The sequence below is a fragment of the Oryx dammah genome, unplaced genomic scaffold (assembly GCF_014754425.2).
Source record: "Oryx dammah isolate SB20612 unplaced genomic scaffold, SCBI_Odam_1.1 HiC_scaffold_10, whole genome shotgun sequence".
NCBI classification, from domain to species: Eukaryota; Metazoa; Chordata; class Mammalia; order Artiodactyla; family Bovidae; genus Oryx; species Oryx dammah.
In genome coordinates this window covers 50,521,563-50,545,485 of record NW_024070194.1, presented here as the reverse complement: position 1 = coordinate 50,545,485, position 23,923 = coordinate 50,521,563, and the positions used below count along the sequence as shown (strand labels likewise).

The 23,923-nt window shown below is 40.2% G+C and overlaps 1 protein-coding gene across 6 annotated transcripts in view; it reads left to right on the top strand.

Moving 5' to 3' along the window:
* Positions 1-23,923, top strand: part of CACNB2 (calcium voltage-gated channel auxiliary subunit beta 2) — a 416,882-nt gene that overhangs the window by 275,320 nt on the left and 117,639 nt on the right. For 5 of the 6 annotated variants that reach the window (XM_040248077.1, XM_040248074.1, XM_040248072.1 and 2 more), the window contains one exon: positions 10,645-10,764. In XM_040248077.1, coding sequence (XP_040104011.1) covers positions 10,645-10,764 — 120 coding nt within the window. Of the gene's footprint in view, positions 1-7,968; positions 9,811-10,644; positions 10,765-23,923 lie in introns of those variants that run through there. The other variant, XM_040248075.1, reaches the window with a different exon arrangement.

The window sequence follows — 23,923 nt, the reverse complement described above, 5'->3', positions numbered from 1 at the left end:
TTGCCATTAACTATGAGTCAGTAAGATTGCTGTGGATGTGGGTTTTTTGGGGGGAGGAGCATTGGCCAAAAAGTTTGTTCTTATGGGAAAAACTAGAACAGATTTTTTGACCAACCCAATAGTAAGGAAAAGACATGAGAATATTTAGGAATGTTTTAAGAGTATTTGGAAATGTTTAGGAATACTAAGGAGGACCTCATACAGCAGAAGAGCTTCAAGCTCTAGGATGTGAGAAAGAAAAGGCTCTCTTTCTCTGGTAACCCTAGTCATTCATTTAACACATATTTATAGAGCATCTGTTTTGTGCCAGGCACTGTTCTAAGCACTTGGGATAAATGAGTAAATTAAACAGGAGAAAAGATGTATGCCTTCATGGATGTTATATTCTAGTGGAGGGAGAGAGACACTAACCAATAAACATAATTAAACTATATTGTATGTTAGAAGGTGACAGCTCCATTTTTAAAAAGTAGAACAGGCTAAAGGAGATTAGAGATGCTGGAGGGCTTTGGGGATTGCAATTTTAAATAAGATGGTTAGGAAAGTCCTCATTGAAAAGGCACTGAGACTTCCCTGTTGGTCCAGTGGTTAAGAATCTGCCTTGCAATGCAGAGGACATGGGTTCAATCCCTGGTCGGGGCACTAAGATCCCCCATGCCTCGAGCAACTAGGCCGGCACACCACAACTAGAGAGCCCGTGTGCCGCAACTACCGAAGCCCGCATGCCCTGGAGCCTGCATGCCACAGCTTCAGAGTCTGTGTGCTTAAAGGAAGGATCCCATGTGCCACAGCTAAGACCCTTGGTGGCCTCATTTTAAAAAAAGAAAAGAAAGGGTGCCAGCTGAGAAAAGACTTAAAGGAGGTGATTGTGCTGTGAAGATCTAGGGAGAAAGCTTTCCTGGTGCCTATGAGGAGCTTCAGTGAGGTTGAAGCAAAAAGGAGGTTGTGGGAGAGGTGATCCAACCAAGGAGACTCAGAAAGAACAGCCAGTAGGTAAGAGAAAGACCATGAGAGAGTGGTTTGGGAAAGCAACTTTGAGAAAGTGAATGATAGGATGGGTGCTGTGCTAAGTTGCTTCAGTCATGTCCTGTGTGGCCCTATGAACCGTGGCCCACCAGACTCCTCTGTCCATAGGATTCTCCAGGCAAGAATACTGGAGTGGGTTGCCATTTCCTTCTCCAGGGAATCTTCCCGGCCCAGGGATTGAACCTGAGTCTCCTGCATTGGCCGGCAGATTCTTTACCACTAGTGCCACCTGGGAATCCTGAGAGGATGGGGTGGTGGTGGTGGTTTAGTTGCTAAGTCATGTCAACTCTTGTAACCCCATGGACTATAGCCTGCCAAGCTTCTCAGTCCGTGGGATTGTCCAGGCATGAATACAGGAGTGGGTTGCCATTTCCTTTTCCAGGGGATCTTCCCAATCCAGGAATCAAACCCGGGTCTCCTGCATTATAGGCAGATTCTTTACTAGCTGAGCTTCATGGGAAGCCCTGAAAGGATGGGGAGTGATATTAACCTACCAAGTAAGATGAGCACTGAGAATTGACCATTGGATTTAACCATTTATTGCTGATGACCCTGAGCAGTTTTGAGGGCAGTGGTGGGAGAGAGTAACTTTAAAAAAGACCCATAAAGAAGAATTGAAGTGAGCATGAGCCTTTTTTTTTTCCTACAAAGGAGAGCAAAAAAAAAAAAGAGGTAGAAACTGGCAGAGAAAATGGAGTTCAGAGGAGGTCTTCTTAGGCAGAGGAAATAATAGTATCATGTCATCTGCATATAATGACAGATTTTCCTCTTCCCTTCCAGTTTACACACTTTTATTTCACTTTCTTATCAGATTGCTGTGGCTAGGACTATCAATACTATATTGAAAAGAAGTAGTGAGAGTGGGCATCCTTGTCTTTTCCCAGATTTTAGCAGGAAGGCTTTCAGCTTTTTATCACTGTGTATTAGATTGGTTTCAGGTTTGCCATTAATAGCTTTTATTATGTTGAGATATGTTCCCTCTATACCCACTTTATTTGGTAAGAGTTTTTAATCATGATTAGATGTTGTCTTTTATCAAGTGCTTTTTTTTGCATCTATTGAGATAATCATGTGGTTTTTGTCTTTTCTTTTGTCGATGTGGTGTATCATATTGATTACACAAAGGGAAATAATAGTATGTATGTATGCTGAGCAGACTCAGTAGGAAGACTAAAGGTAGTGATGTTCACTCAGAGTTTATGGCTGTATGCATACCTGTCATGAATTCCTATACTCCAAATTTCCTACAAGTGCTTCATTCACTCCTTTTTCCTCATTCAATTTTTTTCAGCAATATTTTGAGAAAGTCCAACTCTCCCAAGCCACTATTTTTCTGCTTCTTGCCTATTCATTTCCTTCCTCATGAATGAAAAATGAATTTTTAAAGAAGTTATATTAGCATGAAAAACTTTTGCTATCTATTACTATCAATAAATATAATAAGCCTAAAAAACTACCAGCACACACATACGAATATTGCTGTAATTATGAAGAGAAATCACTTATCCTATGCTTGAAATCCAAAACTCAAAATAATATGAGAATTCCCATCTAATGTTAGCTTTCTCAAAATGGTTCTTTGTGAAAGTGTCAAATTTTACAAATGTTGGACAGAAGCTCTTCTACAAAACATAAATAGCCATCATACCCTTGGTTCGAAGAATAATTGAGTGGCAAGTGTTTTAATGTATTGTAATGTAATATACTCTGAAAAATATGTAAGTCACATCACTGAGCCTTGGACCTACCATTTATACTTTTTAATAATTTTAGTTTCAGTGCCACTACAATGGTTCCTATTGAACTGAAAGATTACTCAGGAGACACTTGAATTCCAGCCAGCTTCAGACAAGAGTAGCTGCCAGAGAGGCTACTGAAGACCAGCTTGCCAAACTTATGTTCATTTTCAGGGAAAAGGGGAAGTTTTCAATAGCCAGTTTCTTGACTTCCATTGTTTCCCTATTCTAGTTATCTACTTTCCATTGTAGATAAGTAACAAAAAGAATGCTTTCCAGTTGGGATGCTCTGAAGTGAAGAAAATTTCAGGGTAGCAGGCACATTGTCACAAAACTGTGTTACGCTGCTGAATGAGAATCATCTGTTTCATTGCACCTTCATTGTGCCTTTGGGAAGATAAAACTGGAGAATCTGTGAAGGTGTGTGTGTGGAGTGGTTAGAGGGGGAGAGTGTGTCAGAAGGGAGGGAAGAAGGGAAGGGGGAGTGGGAGTGGGGAGAGTGCCAGGCTCAGCGAAGACAGAGCTAAGAGCTTGAAAGTCGTCATGACAGATGATGACCTTTAGAAATGGCCATGTGTGTGCCTGGCAGACACAAACATGTTTTCTATAGCACAGGAAACTAAGTTAAATACCTTATAATAACCTATATCAGAAAAGAATCTGAAAAAGAATATATATGCACACACACACACAAACACAAATATACACCCGCATATGTGTGCTCAGTCATGTCTGACTCTTTGCACCCCATGGACTGTAGCCCACCAGGCTCCTCTGTCCATAGGATTTTACAGGCGAGAATACTGAAGTGGATTGCCATTCCTTTCTCCAGGGGATCTTCCTGACTCAGGGATGGAACCCGCATCTCTTGTCTCCTGCACTGGCAGGTGGATTCTTTACCATAGTGCCACCTGAGAAGCCCATGTATATATATATACATATATATATAATAATATATATAAGTGCATCACTTTACTACATACTTGAAACTAACACAACATTGTAAATCAACTATACTTCAACTTTTTAAAGAATTTTTTTAAATGTATTTTTGATTAACAGATAAGTTGCATGTAAGGATCTGTTCTGGCTTTTAATTTTCTGAACTGATTGCATGTATAGAACTTAAATTTAGTTTGCTAAGGTTGACCCCTATCTCCATCAATTTTTAGCTTTGTAACCTAACTCAGGTAACTTCTCTATGCTAAAGTTTTTTCATCAGTGAAAAATGGAGAAAATTTAGTGATTAAATTATGTCATATTGGTGAATCTACACAGTGCCTAGGACAGTATAGGCATTCATTCAAGATTAGCAGTTATGTGACTTCCCTGATGGCCCGTTGGTTAAGACCCATGCAGGGAGGATGGGTTCAATCCCTGATTGGGGAACTAAGATCTCACATGGCCCATAGTGAGGCCAAAAGATTTTTTTCTTTTAATAGCAATTGTTATTATCACTTGTCTACATAGTCTAACCTTAATAAATGGACTGCTTGAATTCACATAGTATAGAAGAGTCTCAAAAACATCGAGACATTAGCCTTTATGAGGCAGTCCTTAATTTAGAAGGAAGAAAATCAGAGAACTCTGTTTAATCTTAGAAGACTTGATTTTCCCCATAATGTGGAATTTACTGACAACTTAAATGCCACTTCTAATTCAGAAAATCAAACTTGTGTAAGAAGTTCTTCTGCGAGGTCATGTCACATAAATGAAGAGATTCCTAGAATACGTATTCCACATGTATTACCTACAGAGAGAGAAAGAGGAGGAAGCTTAAATAAATACACCAGCAGAATAGCACATTAGAGTCCCTGATCGCACTTCATTCCTTGTCCTCAGGGCCTTAGTATATGCCATTCCCTCTCCTATATTGCTTTTCCCAGCACATCCCAAGGCTGACTTGTTTTTTCTTTATCTTTTGGGGTATTTCAACTTAAATATCACCTCTTATTATCTCATCTTCCCAATTAAAGTGGTATCTTCCCACCATCATTCTCTCATCTCAGCTTGTTCAGTGTTTTCTCATTGTAATTATTTTCTGGTAATTATTTTAATTGACCTTCTTCACTAAAATGTCAGTCTCCATGATAGGAACAAAGTCATATTCCTAGCATTTAACTTACAGTTAGAGCACTTATGGTCCCAAAGTATTAAGCACTGAATAAATGCTTGTGGTGGGTGTTTTGGTGTTTTGTTTTGTTTTGGGGCAAACTATAACGTCTTCACCAGTACTTGTGAAACTTATACAGAGTTTACAAATTTTCCTGTGCTCCTGAGAAAATTGAAGCTAATATTTTAGCTGATACTTAATCATTACAGATTGAACTTGCATAGATTTATTACCATTACCTCTGACACTACTTTCAAGTTTATCCAAATGGCAGGCCAGTCACATCTGAGACTTTCATGACTGAATGGGTTTGAATAGTAATTTTGTGACATTGGCAAACCAAAGTAAACAATATTAATGAAAATGGGCTTCATCTCAATAACTTGTGTCATTTTGAACTGTGAGTCAAGAACTCTTATTATCAGTAGGCAATTTATGGTTTTGTTCCTAAAGAAACCAACAAAGCAGAAGTCAGCAATTCATTTTCTTAGAGACATTCAGATGACTTTACAGGGAAAAAGTTAGTTTTTCTAAAACTATGAAAAGAGATGACAATATGAGAAATGAAAGAATCATCTCCCCTCCAGCCAAGACAAGCATATGATACAAGACAGAACCCTTTCCGTCTTAGTCTTGTCCTTGGAAGTCTATCCCATTCTGCTTTTTTTCCCTAAAAGTTGGCCTGATCAATAAGGAAATGGCTTGTCTATCTATGCCATAGAACAGGGGTTCCCAGCTTCCAGGATCTAATGCCTGATGATCTGAGGTGAAGCTGATATAATAATAATAGGAATAAAGTGCACAATAAAGGTAATGCACTTGAAAGTGAAAGTGTTAATCATTCAGTTATGTCTGACTGTTTGCAACTCCATGGATTGTAGCCCACAAGGCTCCTCTGTCCATGGAATTCTCCGGGCAAGAATAATGGAGTGGATAGCCATTCTCTTTTCCAGGGGATCTTCCCGACCCAGGGATCAAACCCAGTTCTCCTGCATTATAGGCAGATTCTTTACCACCTGAGCCACCAGGAAAGCCCTTGAATCATCCCCAAACCATCGCGCCCTCAGTCCATGGAGAACTTGCCTTCCGCAAAACCAGTCCCTAGTGCCAAAAAGTACTGCTGCCATAGAAGGTCAGTTTAGTTCAGTTCAGTTCAGTTCCTCAGTCATGTCCGACTCTTTGCAACCGCATGAATCGCAGCACACCAGGCCTCCCTGTCCATCACCAACTCCCGGAGTTCACTCAGACTCGCATCCATCAAGTCAGTGATGCCATCCAGCCATCTCATCCTCTGTCGTCCCCTTCTCCTCCTGCCCCCAATTCCCTCCCAGCATCAGAGTCTTTTCCAATGAGTCAACTCTTTGCATGAGGTGGCCAAAGTACTGGAGTTTCAGCTTTAGCCTCATTCCTTCCAAAGAAATCCCAGGGTTGATCTCCTTCAGAATGGATTGGTTGGATCTCCTTGCAGTCCAAGGGACTCTCAAGAGTCTTCTCCAACACCACAGTTCAAGTCCACTGTGCCACTGACTTAGCATTGTTCTGTACGTGAGTCCTGTACATTTGAAATCTTGAATGTCTGTGATGGGACGCACTTCGGTCTACAATTGAGGTAACCTTGGGATATTATATGGAATTTGATTTTGTCCAAGAGCATTGCTTTAGGCTTCATATGAAGATTTCTTACAGGATTAGATGACCCACTTGGGATCCAAGAAGCCATTCCTCAATAAACTGATGACTCTTTCCCTTTTGGTTTTAAAAGAGGAAGTACAAGAGCACTCAAGAAAAATGTGAAAATAGACATGGAAATAGACATATGATCGAAACAGAGTACAGCATGAAAAAAGCCAACTTTATAAATCCAAAAAAAATGTGTTAAAGGAAAAAGGCAATGCTTTTTGTGTAAATATTTGACATAAATTAGAAAACAACAGAAACTTAATAAATAGAAGCCATCAATTAATCCAATTAACTAGCGTTTCCTATAAGTAAAGAATGCACATTTAGAGTAAAGGTCCTGAGCAGATAAGTAAGTGATCCCAGATGAGCTATTGTTAGACATTAGGTGCAGGTTGCATTTTGGAACTGTATGATGAAGAGTGAGAATATTAAGATGTAGAAAAGAAAATCTGAGATGTACCTGCCAGGGCAAATATTACAAAAGTTCAACTAATCGTACTGAAGGAACCCCAGAGATCGGGGTACAGCTTGTGATGAACCTCATTTGGATTTACGAAAATGACCGCCAGCTCTTCCTGACAGAAGGCAGAATGACCCAGAAAGTCCTTATGGTCCCAAAGGCAAAAGCTTAATTAGATACACCACTTCTAACTGCATAAATCAACACTTCCTAAGGGAAGGAGATTAATTGTAAGGCACACGTTGGGTGGGTGACTTTTGAAAATGCAAGAACTCTGGAGGCTAAACTACACTACCATTTAATAGTGAGGCTTTTTGGGTGAGCAAATTTCAGGCAGAGGTTATTTGTGTGTCTCTTCATTCTACAATGGATACGTGTAACTTCTATAATTAAAAATGTTTTGAAAGTGTATACTTCATAGATCCAAAGAATGAAAGCCATGAGGACATCAGTTCAAGTCACAGCTCACATTGTAAAGTGGTCAGAAGTTAATATATTGTTGCAGATATTCAAGAGATCATTGCCAAAACTCAATGCAGAGGGTATTTTATGCTGCTTACTTATTTCAACCTGGTAACAGGTCTCAAAATGACTATGTAATTAAATGCATCATCAGATTATAATCAAAGGATTTTTAAATCTTACTTTGTTTATAGTGGAAAAAGATCACACACAATTGTGTGTGTGTGTGTGTCTTACACTCTTCCTCTCATTATGGGCTTCTTAATAGGAGAAATTTTGTATCTTCCCTGAGGTGTGACCTGACCATGTGGGGGGCCTAATGTCCTTTATGGGATATAAATGTGCTTCCTGGTAATTTTCTACTATGCTAGTGTTGCTGTGGGCATTCCTGATGGCTCCATGGTTTAAAATTTAAAAAAAAAAGACCCTGCAGTGCAGGAGACACAGCTTCAATCTCTGGGTCAGGGAGATCCCCTGGAGAAGGAAATGGCAACCCACTCCAGTATTCTGGCGTGGGAAATTCCATGGACAGAGGAGCCCGGTGGGCTACAGTCCATATAGTTACAAAAGAGTTCCTATAGCAGGAACCCCTCTGAGAAAGTTAGGATTACCCTAGCATGTGTACTGGTGTAGAAAAACTTCTATCACCCCTGTGAATTTTACAAGAACCAAAAAATTGCAATGCATTGTCTGTGTCCCATGCATTTCATATTCACTTGATAAAAATATAAGTAGTCTATTAATTTATGTTATGATACCACAGTGAGGGTGCATTTGATCTACAGTGTTTATTCTAAAGCCTCTCCTGTATTTTCTATTTAAGTCTTGAAGATTGGTCTTAACCTAGAAATGAAAGGAATAGGGATGGGGAGGGTTGGGGAAAATGGGGAGAGGGTGGTGGGATGGAGGGAGGGAAAGGAAAAGTAAGGAACATTTTCTTAAGAATGCTTTCTTTCATTTGCATGAGACTTTACAAAATAATTGCTCCCCCCTCAAACAAAACATAGTTTAGAATGCAGTGATAGAATTTTACGTTTACTTTAGGAAACCTGGAAGTGTGTATTTCTTCATAAACTTTCAAAAAAGTAATCCCATTAATACTGGAAATGAATAATTATGATTCTTCCCCAAGCCTCAGTCACTTTATTTATAAGAAGAGTTTGGACTAAATGGTTCTATGAATATTAACTCCAGCTAATAAATCAACCAAGCTTTTACATTTGTTCCTAATTGCTGTGATAGCAATTCACATGGTTATTTATCCCAGTGACTTTATTTGGAAAGGTAGTTGTTGCTCAGCTGGAGAAGCGGTTCAAAGTCACTTTGAGCTCCGGTAAATTCATTGCTTAGCGCTGTGATTACTTTCAAGTCCTATTTCAGTGAGCAAATATCTCTCTTGCATTTTGTGTAGGAAATGGAACCATCAAGAGCGGCTTTATATTAGAATGTATGAGCATGATTTGATTTCGATTGCCCAACAATATCATATATCATATTTATTATCTATGAATTGTCCTATGGCATAGGATATACTTTCCGCAACAGATTAATGGAAAGAGATCGTTAAGAGGAAAAGAAAAAGGGAGAGAGTACAGGTTTCATCTTTGAGACGTTTCATCTGAAATAGAAGCATGTCAAACATCCCAGGTGCCTGTTACTATAGAATCAAAAAGCCCTTTCCAGCTGTTTACACTTCAGATGCAAAATGGCAATTTGACAGACTAACCGGGTGATGTGAGCGTCTGCGTAAAAAGGCTACAGACGGAGCATGCCCAGTGCGGTGAGCGCGTCCTCCGCCCTCCCCCTCCAGATCTCGGAAGATAAGCCTTGAACTTTGCACTTGCAAATGTCACTGCATACGTTTTGCACTAGGTTGGTTTTTTTTTTTTTTCCCCTTAAGGTTCTCTCACAACTAATGTCTTTGAACAATCCAAGAGCAGGGAAGATGAGAGGGTCATAAAATGGGTGAAGTTTAGGACGAGTTGATGCCTGTCTTTGGATGCTCTTGAAGTGTTATCTTTAAAGCAATCGAAAGCATCCAAGTGTTTGTTTCCCCTTCCCACTGGGATGGGAAAATAAGAATCTCTTTGGATTGGAGTCCTCCGGGGTAAGAAGTGAAAGCCCCGGAGGCAGAAAGGGACGGAGAAGCGGGGGTTTGCCCAGAGCATGGATGGGAAGCGAGCAGGGGTTCTGCGGGGCTCAGCGCGCACTGAGGATCGGTGCCCGGGGCTGCAGCTGCGGACGGGAAAGGCGCTGTCTGGCTGATGAAGGCCACCTGGATCAGGCTTCTGAAACGCGCCAAGGGAGGAAGGCTGAAGAATTCGGATATCTGTGTAAGCTTCAGGGCTTTCGTAGAGGGGAGACGTTATTTTGTCGTTGTTTCTGTCGCTGGTACAAGTGAGGGCTGTCTGGGGCTCCTGTGATTAGTAATACGATGCTGATTGCGAGAGCGGGAGCGGAAGAGAGTCCTCTAATCCTCTAGCTCCTTTTCCTCTGCGGTGGTTTATCGCCCTAGGAGCTCCCCCTGGGCAGGTGTTTTCCCCGTAGACAGCTTTGACGAAATATCTACTTAAAGGGATTGAAAAAGATATGTTGCTTAAAGATTGAGGGAAGCTGGCAGCTGTTGCCTTACAGTTTTGTCAGAGGAGGCGTTGGGTGAATCAGAGGTACCAAAGGATGCTTAAGATCAAAGAGGGGGTCATCTATGGCAGTGGTGTGTCAGAGAGTTCAAGTTAATAACTCCTTTGACTTTATGTTTGCTGTTTTTTTTTTTTTTTAAGCCTATCTTCTTCCTAATTGTAAATTCTCACTGTAGCTGTGGACTGTTCCTGAAGCTCTCCTTGAAAACGGTGTGTGTGTCCTTCACTGCACTGCACCACAGAGTCGGTTTAATGATAAGAGAACTTGTTCTGGCTTCCAGAAAGGCTCCTAATAAGATTTAGGAAGGAAAGGTATCAATAACTTGGACGGCGTAACTCTCCTAGTGAGTGGTCTGCAAACCAAAGCTGGATGTAGGTAGCTGGTTTGCCACCAAAATGGATTATTTTTATTCCTCTTTTCAGGAATGGACAGCACAATCTAGGAAGCTAACTGCCGTGTCAGTGAGACTTTTCTGTGGCCAGCATCCTAGACGGAATCTCTTTTAAAATGTCCGTTTTCCTCTCCAGGGTTCGGCAGACTCCTACACCAGCCGTCCATCTGATTCAGATGTTTCTTTGGAGGAAGATCGGGAGGCAGTGCGCAGAGAAGCAGAGCGACAGGCCCAGGCCCAGTTGGAAAAAGCAAAGGTAAAACCCTTCCTTCTCTGCCAAGCACTTTGTCCATTGTGCTGAATCCATGGTGGGCCACCTGCGGAAGTTCCTTCTGAAATGTATATCTGATCTGTTACCGTGTTTCCTTGATTGGCTGTAAAGAGGTACAGGATGTAGAATGTATTGTCTTCCCTTGGTAGAAAAAGGCAGTGTAATACATGAGTGGTCTTGCCTTTTATGTTGTTTTATAATCCAAGCAACTTGTTTCCATGGGTGGATGGTTTATTTAGATGCAGAAAAATGATCCCTGAATATACAAAGAGGAAAAACTGCTTCTAATAGGAAAAGGATTTACTTTGTTTTGTTTTGTTTTCAGGAAACCATTTCTCTACTTAGAAAAACAAACTTTCTTCAAGCTGATGTTTATTCTCTTAGACTTGAACAACCTTTCCTCTCACTTTTACTCCTTAGGTGTTTTATAATGGTATTTTTCTTATATTAAAAAAAATGGATTGTATTATGCTTTTCAAAAAGAAAGAAAGGATTTTATTAAAGGTGTCCCTCCCTTTGGAGCTCTTCTCTATCCTGTAATAATTAAGTGGAAGGGGGACTGGAAACCAGATATGAAACATAGAAGTATTTAGCTGAGACTGTTTCATTTCACACATTGCCATGATTTGGATTCTTTCTCCCCTGCAGTGGTTCAAATAGCAGCTATTTCTAAAGCATAGACTGCTGTTGTTCAAGTTCAAAGGGCCTTGGTATGTGTGATACTTAGTAATTTTTAAATGAACCTATTTTAACGAGGTCATTTTTTTTTTTTTGAAAAAAATCACTGCTTTGAAAAAAGAGTAAGTGTTGATCTTGCTAAAAAAAAAAAAATAATAATCCAGGGTAACATTAGAATACTTCTGCTGGCTGCTTCGTCTCTAAGATGAGTAAAATCTCTGTGTGTTGCTATGGGAATCATGGCTTGGAGGTGCTGGTTTGAATACATGGACTGCCCTTATGTAATATTCATGACCTCTAGCCCAGCTGCCATAGTAGTTTGCAGAGGAGCTGCCAGGAGACCTTGACTTTAAAAAAAAAAGTACTTCTGGACATCAAAACAATGTTCTCACCTCAGCGGGCAGGGAAGTCATCTCCAGGTGTGACAGACTTGACTGCAAGAGGACTCAAAACGGGCAGAAGCAGAAAACTGATAAAGCAAGGTATAGCCCCGTTGCCACAAACAAATCTGCTCTGCTGAAGTTAACCATTTAAAACATTATGATGTGGCATATGGGTGAGAGTGGTGGACATATGCTAAGTGAGATCAGCTGATCACAGAAGGACAGACGCTTTATGATTCCACTGATAGGAGGTATCTAAAATAGTCAAGGAGGAAGGCTCAAAAGGGAGGGGATATGTGTGTGTGTGTGTGTGTGTGTGTGTGTGTGTGTGTATGTATATATGTAGTTATGTCTGATTCCCGTTGTTGTACAGCAGAAACCAACACATTGTAAAGCAACTATCCTCCAATTAAAAAAAAATTTTAATAAAAGAATAATAAAGTAGTCAAACTCCTAGAAGCAGAGGGAAGAATGGTGGTTTCCAGGGGCTGGAGGAGGAGGAAATGGGGAGATTCCACAGATAGAAAGTTTCAGTTATATAAGATGAATAAGTCCTAGAGATCTCCTATACACCATTGTGTCTATAATATAGTACAGTTAACAGTTCTGCTCTTCATTTAAAAATTTTTAAAAGAGTAGGTTTCTTGGTAAATGTTCTACTGCAATAGAAAAATTATCAAGTTGAAATTAATGAATGTACAACCAATGAAGTTAATTGCCCCAAATTTGTCTTGTAGCTAATATATGCTGCAATTTAGAATCTTAATTCTGCATTCTATATTTTGCACCAGGGTGCCAAAGGAAAAAAAAAATAAATAAAGTCAAGGAAAAAAACTAAATAACAGTTTGTATTCCTGAAATAAGAGTGTTCTATTTGCACTTGTTTATTCATGTGATTTTTCACATGCTAAAATTGAACAGTTTCTCCGGCTCATATCACTTCATCATACAATCCAGTGTCTTGCAGGTTTGCTTTTCATCAACCACAATGTCTTTAGTTATCTGTGGATGCATTTTTGTCTCTCACTGCTGTAAGTCCTGAGTTCAGTGACACAGCTGCATAGAACTTTTTTTTTTTCCTTAATTGGAAAATAATTGCTTTACAATGTTGTATTTGTTTCTGCCATAAAAACAACTCAAATCAGCTATAAGTATATTCCCACCCTCTTGAACCTCCCACCCACTCCCCCAACCCCGCCTCTCTAGGTCATCACAGAGGCGGGTTGGGCTCCCTGTGTTACATGGCAGAACTTTTTAGTATCTTTCAGCCCAGTATGGATCATAATGTTTTCTTTAATCAAGCCAGATTTGTGTTACTTGTCATACAGACTAAAACATTTATAGTTACAAGAGAAGATGAAAGAAAATGAAAAGAATTTAAAACAAAAACATAATAATTGAAGGGCCATATCCTATGTTTAATGAAAACAACTTACATTCATTTTTCTTTTTTAAAATTAGGCCAATTATCTTAAACCTCTGGATTCAAATATGTGAGTTACACTAAAGTGAATGAGAATTTGAATATGTTCTGAAAGAAGATACAAAGAGTAGGATTTAAGTGTACTTTTGGTTAAAATCATGGTTTGGTAGGTCTGATTTCTTAATTCTGATATCTTTGAAGAAGGTATAAAAAAAAGGGGTCATACATGGGTCATTCATTGGGCTATTTTTAATCTATTTTCCTCCTCCAATATATCATCGTGCCTTTGTGGGATCTATTTCAAAATGAAACCTTAAAGTTCAAAAATATATGAAATCATTATTGATAGTTTTAAGCACTTTTTCCTAGCATTTGAAAGATGCAAATGTTTTTTACATTTTTTTTGCGCCTATTATAACATCCTTCAAGTAGAAAGCCTTCATAACTTGGTGCTTTTAACTCACCTACCCTGCAGATCACTTGCCTTAAGTGTGTACAGTATCAAAAATACTGATCTTTCAACCAGAAACAGTCATGAAATCATAATAAAGACAAATGAACTAAAAAAAAAAAAAAAAAAAAAAAACCTGTGCAAGAGCCTGAAATAAACCTCAGTGGTATTTTCAGACCCTGGCACTCTAAATATGAAATATATTATCCATTAATTGCCTTAAGAATACGACCATGAAATAAGGTGATTGACAAGTAATGAAACTAGAGAAAATAGCTTTTGAAATTAACTGACCTACATAAGATTATATAACCTGGCCCTCTGTGCTTTCCATAAAGCCCAGTACTTTTCACTACTGCTTTGTTATGGCTTCTCTTAAACTAGTAAACTCTACAGTGAACAGATTCAATATTTATTTTGAGGCAAATAACTCACATGACCTTGTTTTTTAACTTGATGTTTTCTGATCCCACATGCACATTTTGATCTTGTTCAGGTTCTCTGTACTTTGAAGAGCCTGCCCTATTAAATCTGGCGCTCTTTGATATTGCCTTGAAGGCAAATAATATAGGAATTTCATTTATTCCCACATTGATCTTTTTAGTAGAACAGCTTTACTGAGATACAATTCACTCATTTAAAGTGTAACGTTTTGGGGACTCCACTGGTGGTCCAGTGATTGACTTCACCTTTCAGTGCAGAGGGTACAGGTTTAATCCCTGGCAAAGAGCTAAGACTCCACATGCCTTGTGGCCAAAAAAACAAAATATAAAACAGAAACAATACTGTAGCCAAGTCAGTAGAGACTTTAAAAATGGTCCACATCAAAAAAAATCTTTAAATATTTAGTATTGCAATCATTACTGTAGTCAACTTCAGAACATTTTCATTGTCCCCCTAAGAAATCTCATGTTCTAAATTAGCAGTCACATGCTGTTCTTCCCACCCACCTCAGCCCTAGGCAACCACTCTTCAACTTCCTGTCTCCATAGATTTGTTAGTTCTGGTTATTGCATATAAATGAAATCATGCAATAGGAGGTCTGTCGTGATTGGCTACTTTCATTTAAGTAACATTTTCAGCATTTATTCCTGTATTCACATGTATCAGCACTCTATTCTTTTTCCTTGACAAGTAATATTCCATTGTATGCATTTATCACATTTTATTTACTCGTTTATCAGTTGGTGGACATTTGGGTTGTTTCCATCTTTAAGCTAGGACTGGGAAAGGTCAGTTTTCATTCCAATCCCAAAGAAAGGCAATCCCAAAGAATGCTCAAACTACCACACAATTGACTCATCTCACGTGCTAGTAAAGTAATGCTCAAAATTCTCCAAGCCAGGCTTCAGCAATATGTGAACCGTGAACTTCCAGATGTTCAAGCTGGTTCTAGAAAAGGCAGAGGAACCAGAGATCAAATTGCCAACATCCGCTGGATCATGGAAAAAGCAAGAGTTCCAGAAAAACATCTATTTCTGCTTTATTGACTATGCCAAAGCCTTTGACTGTGTGGATCACAATAAACTGTGGAAAATTTTGAAAGAGATGGGAATACCAGACCACCTGACCTGCCTCTTGAGAAATCTGTATTCAGGTCAGGAAGCAACAGTTAAAACTGGACATGGAACAACAGACTGTTTCCAAATAGGAAAAGGAGTATGTCAAGGCTGTATATTGTCACCCTGCTTACTTAACTTATATACAGAGTACATCATGAGAAACGCTGGGCTGGAGGAAGCACAAGCTGAAATCAAGATTGCTGGGAAAAATATCAATAACTTCAGATATGCAGATGACACCACCCTTATGGCAGAAAGTGAAGAAGAACTAAAGAGCTTCTTGATGAAAGTGAAAGAGGAGAGTGAAAAAGTTGGCTTAAAGCTCAACATTCAGAAAACGAAGATCATGGCATCCAGTCCCATCACTTCATGGCAAATTGATTGGGAAACAGTGGAAACAGTGGCTGACTTAATTTTTGTGGGCTCCAGTATCACTGTAGATGGTGACTGCAGCCATAAAATGAGTTATGACCAACCTAGACAGCATATTAAAAAGCAGAGACATTAATTTGCCAACAAAGGTCTGTCTAGTCAAGGCTGTGGTTTTTCCAGTGGTCATGTATGGATGTGAGAGTTGGACTCTAAAGAAAGCTGAGCGCCGAAGAATTGATGCTTTTGAACTGTGGTGTTGGAGAAGACTCTTGAGAGTTCCTTGGACTGCAAAGAGATCCAACCAGCCCATCCTAAAGGAGATCAGTCCTGAGTGTTCATTGGAAGGACTAATGTTGAAGCTGAAGCTCTAATACTTTGGCCACCTGATGCGAAGAACTGACTCATTGGAGAAGACCCTGATGCTGGGAAAGATTGAAGGTGGGAGGAGAAGGGGACAACAGAGGATGAGATGGTTGGATAGCATCACTGACTCAATGGACATGAGTTTAACTAAACTGGGAGTTGGCGATGGACAGAGAGGCCTGGCATGCTGCAGTCCATGGGGTCGCAAAGAGTTGGACATGACTGAGTGACTGAACTGAACTGAATAATGAACATTCATGTAAAAATTTTGCATGGACATTGCTGGGTTCTAAAATCATCATTTTTTCATTGAAAGATTTTTTTTTTTTCTTTTTCCTTTCACTTCCCTCAAAATGATCTTTCCTGTGTGCAGAGATTCTGAGTTGAGAAATCTGGATGTGGAAGGCATTGGGACAGAAATGAAATAGGTTTGATGTGGTATTCTTAGAAAAATGAATTAATGTGAAATTTTAAGTCAATTGTTCTCTTACCAGTAAATGTCTGTTGTATTAAACTGTATTAATCACAGTTGATGGGTAGAGGAGGCATTGAAAGGTCAGAACCATAGGAAAAAAACAGACAGATAAGCAAAATATCTCTGCAGAAGGCTTCTAGTATTTGTTCAGGGAGAAAAGTTGTGGCCTTAAATCACGCTAGTCAGAAGCAGACTGGAAATATTTTAGTTCCAGACAGACTGCCCCCAGCTGGCAGGAACAGAAAATTCTTCTTGCGAGTGGTGATGGCTTCAAACTATACCTTCCAATATGGATAGATGCAGTTTAGGTTGTAAAGTAGAAACTGGGGAGTGGAGAAGAAGGAAAACTTGTTAAGCAATGTGAGGAATGGCCAACATTAGGAAAGGCTTGGCAGTCAGAAAACATGGAACCTTCTAGAGGAAGGATTACTTTTCTGAGATCTTGCCAACTTGCAGATGTCTTTGTTCTAGTCTCCTATTTAATTACTGCTTTGGCTGGGTATAATATTCATATACGAAAAGCATTTTCGCCCAGAATTTTCAAGACATTGTTTTGTTTTCCTCTGGCATCCAGCACTGCTGTTGTGATTGCCAGTCTCATTCTGTCTCTGAGTGTGATTTCTACATGATTTTCTCTAATACTTTGAGAGCTGTTTGAAATTTGGCCTTGATGTGAAGCTTGTTATTTCTGGTGAGCAGCATTTCATATGAATATTCATTATGAAGGGCCAGTCTCTTCACTTCTGGAAAGCGTGTTATTTGTTTATCTATTTATTTGCTTTTGATCATTTCTTTCTCTGCTTTCCTTTTTCTAGTTCTCTCATATATCAGATGTCTGCTTTGGGTTTTCTTCTCTACTCGTTTTTTTTCTTACTATCCTTTTTGTCTTTTTGTTCTGAGTTTTTCTCCACCTTTAACATACTTAATGAAATTTTTGTTTTTGAAAATGTCTAATTCCCAACAGCTTTCCTGTCATTTCTCCTTTTATAGCTTTTTGTCCTCATTCCATGGCTATAATATTTTCTCTTATATCTCTTAAGATTTCTTTTAGGTTTTATGTAATGTGTTTTTTTAAACTTTTAATTGGATTTCATTTATGTATCTGGAGATTTCCTTCAAAAGTTTGATTTTGGGTTATCCATTCATAGTTAAGGGTTTCCCAGGTGGCACAGTGGTAAAGAATCTGCCTGTCAATGCAGGAGACACAAGAGATGCAGGTTTGATCCCTGGGTTGAGAAGATCCCTTGGAGGAGGAAATGGTAATCTGCTCCAGTATTCTTGCCTGGAAAATTCCATGGGCAGAGGAGCCTGGTAGGCTGCAGTCCATGGGGTCGTAGAGTCAGACACTACTGAGCAACTGAGTATACAAAGCACATTCATAGTTAAGAGCAAGATATAAGGCTGAGTGGAAGCTTTCAGACTGATGGTAAAGGTTCTTGACTGCTAGTTTTTATAGGGTAGTAGTGGGAGGGAGTTTCTCTTCATCTGGTCAGTGTCCCCAAAGGAGTCCCTGGTCTCTTTACTTTAATTCTCACTCTTTTTACTTTGCTAGTTGCCACTGCCTCTTGTTTTCTATATTCTAAGTTTTTGTTTACTTCCATCTTATTTGCTGTCCTAAAGCTATGGGTTTAGACTTTTTTCACACAGGGGAAAAAAAAAAAGTTTCAGGAGGAAGCATTTGTTCAATTGACCAGGTTTTTGATCTTAGTATTTATCAATAAGCATACTATAACAGAAGAAAAATGTTTTTCATATTACCTTAGTTTATGAATGCCTTAGACAGTGGGAAAATCCTATCCAGTTGGAAATATCTCCTACCTGGCCTTTTCATAAGAATGAATAAACAGGAATGTGTTCATTCACCTTCAACCCGAAGATGAATTTTTATTTCAAAAAACATTAGACATGTTTCTAAAAATGTATCTTAGTGAGCAAAGCATGTGGGAGGTAGTAGAGATGTGTGTATGCCTAGATCACATAGTTTCTTAAACCCACAAGATAGACTATTGGACAGAATTCAAAGAACATGTGGCAGGTATTAGAGTAGATGGCTCCACATAGGGGGGAAAAACGCATTTAATTGGTACAAAATAAAATCCAGCAGAGAGGTCTCATCATCAAAAACATAAAGTATGGGAGACATTCTTTGGAAAATATTTTAGACTCAGATTATTTTCCCACTGCTCATTTTAGTACTGTCTCTTAATTTTTGCGTTGAAAAACTGTCAGCCCTCTTTTACTCATAGCAATTACCTTCCAAATAGTGCTAGAAAATTGGCAAAATATGTCTAATTTCCAACATCGTGAGTTAGTTTGTTGTTCAAATATATATTAGGTTAGGCTGTAAGAAGAAAAAGTGTGTGAAAGCCCCATGGACCTGAAAGGCTTCTGCGTAGCACATAAATATGAGTAGGTAGGTACAGTCATATATATTGGTGCTGTAATTCCATTCATCTCAAATGTTAGTTGACAATAATAGTAATAATGCAGTAATAATGACACTTATTGAATGATTACTGTTCATTGTAAACAATTTGAAAGCTAGAAAAGGAAAAAGCAGAGCTCTTCATCCTAGAGCATTTTGAAATCCTCTAGAGCAGTTATCTAGATACAAGTAAATCCCTGATGCTGGGCAAGGTGGAAGGCAGGAGGAGAAGGGGACAACAGGATGAGGTGATTGGATGGCACCGCTGACTCGATGGACATGAGTTTGAGCAGGCTTCAGGAATTGGTGATGGACAGGGAAGCCTGGCATGCTGCAGTCCATGGGGTCACGAAGAGTCGGACACAACTGAGTGACTGAACAGAGCAGTTATGATCATGTAACACAGACAGTATCAGTTCCTTTACTGTCTTTCACATCAGGACAAACTACTCTCCATTCAGTGGCTTAGGTCACAATGATCTTCTGTGCATTACTGGCCGGCTGGCAGGTGAGCTGGTGACCGGCTGATCTGGGATGGCCTCTTGCCTGTGTCTGTAGGTTGGCAGCTGTCAGGCTGGGCTGTTCCTCCTCCTCTGGGTGATCTCCCATAGCCAGCAGGCTGGCCGGCTCCTCCTCCCAGTGTTCTCAGGGTTACAAGCATGGAAAGAGAGAACAGGTCCCAGAGGGCAATATTCAAGTCTCTTCTTGTTTCCTATGTGCTAATACCCTCTGGCTCAAACTCTCAGCCTGTAGTGGGTGTGGGAGGGAATGCCCAGGGCCACAGATTCCGGAGGGTAATTGTTAAAGCCAATTTCAGCAAACCATCTGCTGCACTCATCTTTTTTTCTCCCTTCCTTCTGGAAGAACAAATGTCTCCCTACCTTTTGACAACCCTGACTTCCTCCCATCCCCATCTCTCCCTTCCTGTTAGTGCCAGCCTGAATTATACCAGCGTTAGCTCTCACTTCCTCTTCTGTCATGTCTTCCCTACTTCCTTGAAACCAGTTTCTGTCTCTCTTTATTGATGGTCTCTAGCGATGTTCACTGATCTCTTATTAACTGGTCCCTGGACTTCTTTGTAAGCCTTGCCTTTTTTTTTTTTTTTTTTTCATCTCTACTAAGTCTATTTGAAATGACGGGTCCTGGCTACAACACAAGCCTATTTCTAGTACCTCTTCCTTTTCAATCTCTTCCACCATTTCCCTCCACTGAAGTGTGGAAGTTTATTCCACCGAATGCAACAACCTTGACCTTCTGACTTTCTAAAAATTCTTTTTTTATTTGATGTGTAACTGACTTACAATGTTAAGTTCCACTGCACAGTAAAGTGACTCAGTTATACATAGATATATATTATATAGCTATATATATATATATATACACACACACACACACATTCTTTTTCATATTCTTTTCCATTATGGTTTAGCACAGTATATTGAATATAGTTCACTATGCTATACAGTAGAACCTGTTGTTTATCCAGTCTATATATACTAGTTTGCATATGCTAACTCCAAACTCTCACTCCTACCCTCTCCCACCCCCACCTTGGCAACCACCAGTTTATTCCCTATGGCCCTGATTTTGTTTCTGTTTCCCAAATAGGTTCATTTGTGTTGTAGTTTAGATTCCATATATAAGCGATACCATATAGTATTTGTCATTCTCTTTCTAACTTACTTCATTTAGTATGATCATCTAGTTTCATCCTTGTTGCAGCAAATGGCATTACTTCATTTTTTTAATAGCTGAGTAGTATTCCATTGACCTATTGGCTTTTATCTTTGGAGGCATGACTTTGGCTTTCAGACCAAATATTATTCCTCAGGAGCCAGTGCAGAGGCAGAGGGCTGCCTGGCAGCTTGTGCTGTGGTGCATTCCTCCTGGATTCAGCTGAAGCAGCTCTGTTATTAATATATTTTTTGGACATATTGGGACTGCTGTGTAATCTCTCCTTTCAGTATAGAATTTCATCACTGTAACAAGCTTTTCATCACTTCCATCTTTCCTTTTACCATTTCACCCTTCACACTGGTTCATCATCACTTTAATTCTGCACCTCTCCCCGTGACCTCTCTCCGCAGTGTTAGTATCTCACATCTGCCTTTTTGGGGCTCTCTATCAATTCAGCTATTTAAAATGGAGCTCCCCAATTCTTTCCTTCAAACCTTTTCTTTTCCGCATTTTTAAAAATTTCTGTCAGTGTTAATGTCGTCCTCCCAAACCCGTAGACTTAGTCCAGGCGTCAGCAGGGTTTTTTTCTGTAAAGGGTTAGATAGGAGATATTTTAGTTGCTGTGGGTCATGTGGTCTCTCACAATTACTCAGCTCAAGGAAACCTGGGCTTGGATTCCATCTCTGCGTAGACTGCTTGACCGTTTGATAAGTTATGTGTCGTGCTCTTGGTTTCAGTGATAACTGCATGAGCTGGTGCCTGTCCAGTTCAGAGTTCCCAGCCAGGGAACTGGGATAGGCACAGGCAGCTCCTCCTCCTGCCTTCAACGTCAGTGTCTAATGGGGTGTCTGTATTAGAAGTGATGCAACTCCTCATTTCATTCCCCTTTCAGTTGTGCAAGGTCACCAGATGCCATTATATATGGATGTTACCAAATTCAGATTTGGCTGCTCGTCACTCAAGAATCCACTAAGAGACAACTGTTGGGTTAAAGGAAAGATAGCTTTACTGAGGAAGCTGGCAATCCTGGGAAGAAAATGGACTCACGTCTTAAAAAACCAGCTCTTCCTTGCTGATCAGGAGGCGGGGCTTTTAAAGGAGAGTTTCAGGGCTGCGCATAAACAGAGGAAGGGAGCTACATAACAGCAGAGTCAACTCTGACAGTCGTCTTGAAATTGGTCATATAGCGGTCTGATCAGTGTCATCTTGATTGTTGTGAGTAAAGTTAATCTTCAGTTCCAGATTGGTTCTGTTCCCATTTCCTTGAGGTCAGTTCTCAGAATTGTGCAAGACGAAGTGGTTCCTATCTCGGCTGTAGTCTGGTCATCATGTAGTTAACTTCTTCCACCTGGTGGGCATTTCATTCTCTGCCAAACAGCTCAAAGGACATGGCTCAGAATATTATCCATAGCTCCTGACGAGGAACTAAAGGTCCTTGTCTTTGTTTAATGATGAAACTATTTATTATTTTGTCTTTTTGACCATTTCCCTTTGTATCTACGTTTTCTCATGTCTCTGATTAGACTTAGTCTCTGGCTCAAGTTTTTCTACAGACAAGAGGCAGGCAGAGGACATGGGGTGGAGAATCTGTCCTGGAAAGGCCCTGTAGGGCCCTGCTCTGTTGCTTGGTCGCTACCATATTGGAGTTGCTCCTGGCTCGGCACTGGGTCCTGGGTAACACATCTGTACTGGCTGCTGCCCTGTGTAACATTTGCACTATCACATGATCTTCACAGCTAATCCATGAGGTCCAGTTGAGCCCCTGCCCATCCCCAGGACTGAGGTGGTGTCCTGTCCCCAGCACTAGACTGTAAGCCCCTTGAAAGTAAAGGCAGAGGTTCTATGTTTCTTAAAGGGGCTTCCCTGGTGGCTCAGATGGTAAAGAGTCTGCCTGCAATGTGGGAGACCAGACTTCAGTCCCTGGGTCAGGAAGATCCTCTGGAGAAGGGAATGGCTACCCACTCCAGTATTCTTGCCTAGAGAATTCCATGGACAGAGAAGCCTGGCAGGTTACAGTCCATGGGGTCACAAAGGGTTGGACACAACTGAGTGGCTTGGGCCTCCCTGATGCCTCAGTGGTAAGGAATCCGTCTGCCAGTGCAGGATATGCAGGTTTGATCCCTGGGTCAGGAAGATCCCCTGGGAGAAGAAATAGCAAACCCCTCCAGTATTCTTGCTGGGAAAATCCCATGGGCAGAGGAGCCTGACAGGCTACAGTCCTTGGGGTCACACAGAGTCCGACATGACTGAGCAACTAAACACGTGTTCATGCTGTGTAAGGACACTGTAAGGACAAGCTTCTTCATCTCATGGTTGCAGACTCCTGCCTCTGTTATCAAGAGCAACTTAACAAACGATGCTCTCTTGCTCTTCTCATGGGCTCTTTCCTGAGTAACACTTGAGTATTTTAGGAATAAAATTACATGCCGTTCCCTCTTTCTTTATGGTTATATTTATCTTGGCAGTCTACCCAGGAGTGAGTTTTAAGTTTCTTATGGATAAGAGTTACATGTTTAAAAGAGAACCTGATACTCGAATTCAACAGTCTCTTCCAATGGATTTATGGTTTTTATTAATGGAAGTTCTAGGAATCTGAGGTTTGCCCACATTCAAACTGCACTCTGGTGTAAGAACCCTTATAAAGACTGTTAACATAATATAGACTTCTGGCAGTTTCAAAACCATAAATGGATTGGGGAAGGATTATTATAAACTTTGCTGCTCAAGCATTCTTTTTTGTCAAGAGCTGTAACTGAACATCTTTGTGATATCTTTATAAACATAGCTATAAATACATGATTCTTCTCTTTTTCTCTCTGTCATATATGAACGGGGAACAACACAAAGACTTTTAAGCACTTAAAATAGACAACCTCTCTCTGTTCTTGAGCTTTTTCCCTATCAAGAACTAAGTGAAAGATGTTGAAAACTGTGAAAGAGCAGAAGTTGTTGAATTAGCAAACATTTGATGGGTGGTTTTGTGCCTTTGAGCTAGGAGCTAGAAGAAGGGATATCAGAGATCTGTTCGATGTGGTTTCTCCCTCAAGAAACTCATGGGCTGATTAATGATGATGCCAAACATGCTTGTCACTGCGAGAGCTTCCCAGGTGGCTCAGTGGTAAAGATTGCACCTGCCAAGCAGGAGACACAGGTTCAATCCTGGGTCAGGAAGATCCCCTGGGAAAGGAAATGGCAAACCACTTCACTATTCTGGCCTGGAAAATCCCATGGACAGAGGAGGCTGGTGGGCTATAGTCCTTGGGATTCCCAAGAGCAAACCACAGCAGCAACAGTGAGCCAGACCCTGTAGGGATGGGGAGCAGGTGGTGGAAATA